Raw genomic sequence first — 3430 nt, forward strand, 5'->3', positions numbered from 1 at the left:
TCAGCAAGAGAAGGTATTGAATTATTTGTAGAGTTCATAGATTTTACGTACAACCAAAATTTTTGGGGTTATTTTTAGAATCTGCAGATAAAATATTGCTTTCAAATTCATTATAAGACTCTCTCACTGTCCTTCTGACAGCTGCTTTCAGTTTGCATAATTTCTGTTTGTCAGCAGGGCAGTGGCTACATTTAAAACGACTGTGCAAAATTCTCTGCTTTCTCAGCAACTTCGTAATAAGTTTGTTGTACCAAGGTGGGTCCTTTCCCTCCCCTATGTTTTGCTAGGCAAGTACTTCTCTAGCACGTGGTGGACAATACCTTTCAATTCCGACCAAAGACCTCAATATCTTTGTGTCCCACGGTAAATGCTTGGAGCTGACTATGAAGATATTCATTAATGACACTTTTATTGACATAGAAGCCACAACGACATTATGGTTGCTAATACCTTCTTCTATATTAACTTCCTCAAAAAGATACTGTCTGTTTGTCACCAAGATATCTAATATGTTCGCATCTCGAGTTGGTTTTCTAACCAATTGCTCAAGGTTGTATGTAGAGGCCGCTGCTAGAATAACTTCACACGAATCTTTGCTTCTGCCCCCTGTGATAAATGTGTAATTTTCAGTCAGTGGATGCCAGATTAAAGTCTCCACCTATAACTAATGGATAATTTGGATATTTACTTCCTATATACTCAAGACTTTCCCTGAAACATTCTGCGATGTTTGTTGCGGTTGCTGGTGGTCTATAAAAACATCCTAATACAGTGGTCAATCCTTGTCTGATTGACAGCTTTTCACAGTCCGACCCAGTATTGATCTCAGCTGCGTTTAAGCAGCTTGTAACTGCAATGAACACACCGCCTCCCGTAGCATCCTTCCTAAACATTGTCCAGTCAGAGTTCCAAATTTCACTGCTTATTATGTCTGTTTTCAACCAGCTTTCGGTACCTAATACAATATTGGCATTGCTACTGTTTATTTCAGAGAATAACTCGGGGATCGTGCTACAGACATTTCAACAATTTACTAACATGAGATAAAGCATATTTAAATCCCGCCCCTCCCCTTTCCCGCGAAGTTTTGAATTTTGATTGAAGAACTTGCAGAAGTTTTGCCACTCTATTTGTTAAGTTGCATAGTTTTTTTGCTTTCTTCATTTGTTCTTGCCTGTGGTGAAATAAACTTATTCTGAAAAGTTAGGTAGTTCCCATACTTCTTTATGCCCTACTGTTTTCAGTAAGCATTTAAAAGAAGTTTGTTCATCTATTTACCACTGATTGACTAATGGATTTTCCTCTCATTGTTTCAGTCCTATGATAATTTTACAATTGATTCCTAAATATATTTTTTTCTTTTTTTCTAACTAGACTCTGGGTGAGCCCATAAAGATGAGGCGTCAAGAATTCGAACAGCGCTCTTGGGTACTAGAGGAATTTGGAGCGGCCCTTCAGTTAACTCGGAAGGCAGTAGATCAGTGGAGAGCTGGAGAAGAGCGATATAACCATTTGGCGGAAGCTGATATGCAGCAGGTTGAGCAGAAAGTTGAACAGTGCCACAGATGGTTAGAGGAGAAGAGGTCCCAACTGGCTTCAACACCACGTACTCAAAATCCACCAATTACTGTTGCACAGATTAGGCAAGAGAAGCAGGTAACAAGTCATTTCAAATCCATAACATAATAAATAAATAAATAAAATGGTTTAATGTTGTTTTTCCACATACGTGTGTAATCTATATTTAAAGTATCACTTTTATTTCCTTGCAGGCTTTTGACAGTGCTGTAAGTCCAGTACTGAACAAACCAAAACCCAAAGTGGAGCCGCCGCCGCAACAGAATAAAGAGGGTGAAACCAAAGATGCTCAGGGTGATAGTTCGAAAACAAATTCCCAAAATGAGCAGACGGAGGAAAAGATGGATGTAGAATAAATTGCAATAGATTGCATTCTAACATGGCATTAAATATGACGCGTTCATTTAAAACTGATAACTTTATTTATTATTGCAGTGAGTTAATGCAATAAAGTTGTCAAGGTGAATATGTTGGTGACTGTTAAAGAAATGCGAGAGGTTAAACATAACAAACTGACACAGCTGCTGATGCAGTTGCACGCTTGACAGTAGTTTCACATTGTGTCGGCTGCTAACATCTTCAGGAATTTAAATATCACATTACGTGTGTTGTTCCTGTGAATTGCTGTAAAGAAGTCATTGCTCCAATTTAGGGTACCTGTTAATACAACAACTGGTGCCCTTGTATATGAAGTCAGTATTGTTGCACATTATTCCTGCAAGAATGTTAATTGTTCTGAAGACGTCTCATAAATGTTTTTTTTGTAAGCATAAAGAGTGTCCTTCTGTGTTTGTGCAGTTCGGCTGTTTGCATATGTTTCGCATGCAACTGAAGCTATCAAATTGCTTTCTTCCCATTGTTCCTTAAGCCACTTCATTTTTCTGTGTAGTAGGAGGCCTACCACTTAAACCAGGTGCATAAAACTTTAGAAACTGTTTGATTTTATCTAATAAGTTAATGCATCTGAGCAAACTGAACATAATGCATTTAAATATTATAATAAATTGCAGTGAAATTTGTTGTAAATGTGTGTTTTTGTTTGTTCTATTACCTACTGCTGAGTTGTATACTCAACTTCCAGCAAATCTCCTTTTTGAAGTATCCAATTCAAAAACAGATCTGAAAAGATGGTTTATTGGTAGCTTTGGACGTAGTTTCAGGATATCAATTTTGTGAAAAGATGGGTTCAACATCTTTGATTGGGTCTATGGATAGTAAATAATGAAGGTAAGGGTTCAGAGAGCTAAGGGAAGGGAAAAAAGATATAAGAAGGCAGTTAGCAAAAAGATTAACCCTGCTGGGAAAGAGTAATTACATTTTTGTGAAGAATGGAGAATCAAAATGTTTCTGCAACAATTGGAAAGAGTTGTTTTCCTTTAGAAGGACTAGGTCAAGTTTCATTCTGTCGAAAATGAATGGATCTCTCAAACCTTGTCCAACCCCCCCAGTGATCACTTAAGAAATCGTGAAACTCCTAGTGTCCCCTTTTGCTGTAGGTTCTGCATTTGCAGCCAAGTGCAGAAACTGATTCATTGCACTTTCCTTATTTATTTCTCCACCTAGGAGTGAAGATTTGGAAGTGCATCTTCCAAAACTTAAGATATGTGTGTCTTTGGCTTCCTGTTCACATCTTTGTACTCATCTCTTACGCAAACATGTACATATTTATCCATTTAGTTCTGTCTACTGGAGTGTAAGCCTTTAAACTTTCCTTCATGAGCAGGCACAGATATCTTCCGTATGTCAAGTCTCTTGCAATATTTCTGTATTCACTGTTTCTTAACATCTGGGGTGTGTGTGTGTGTGTGTGTGGGTTTTTTTTAGCTGTAGAAAGTTCTACATATCTCTTATA

General features: G+C 37.7%; 1 protein-coding gene across 1 annotated transcript in view; it reads left to right on the top strand.

Annotated features, from left to right (window-relative positions):
- The window catches only part of LOC126175562 (heat shock 70 kDa protein 4), a 72016-nt gene extending 69412 nt beyond the window's left edge, over positions 1-2604 (top strand). The window contains exons 12-13 of the mRNA XM_049922416.1: positions 1375-1656; positions 1773-2604. Of these exons, the coding sequence (XP_049778373.1) occupies positions 1375-1656; positions 1773-1934 (444 nt within the window). The 3' untranslated portion in view covers positions 1935-2604. The remainder of the gene's footprint in view (positions 1-1374; positions 1657-1772) is intronic.
- The last annotated feature ends 826 nt before the right edge of the window (positions 2605-3430 follow it).

This window comes from Schistocerca cancellata, chromosome 3, assembly GCF_023864275.1.
Source record: "Schistocerca cancellata isolate TAMUIC-IGC-003103 chromosome 3, iqSchCanc2.1, whole genome shotgun sequence".
NCBI lineage: Eukaryota > Metazoa > Arthropoda > Insecta > Orthoptera > Acrididae > Schistocerca > Schistocerca cancellata.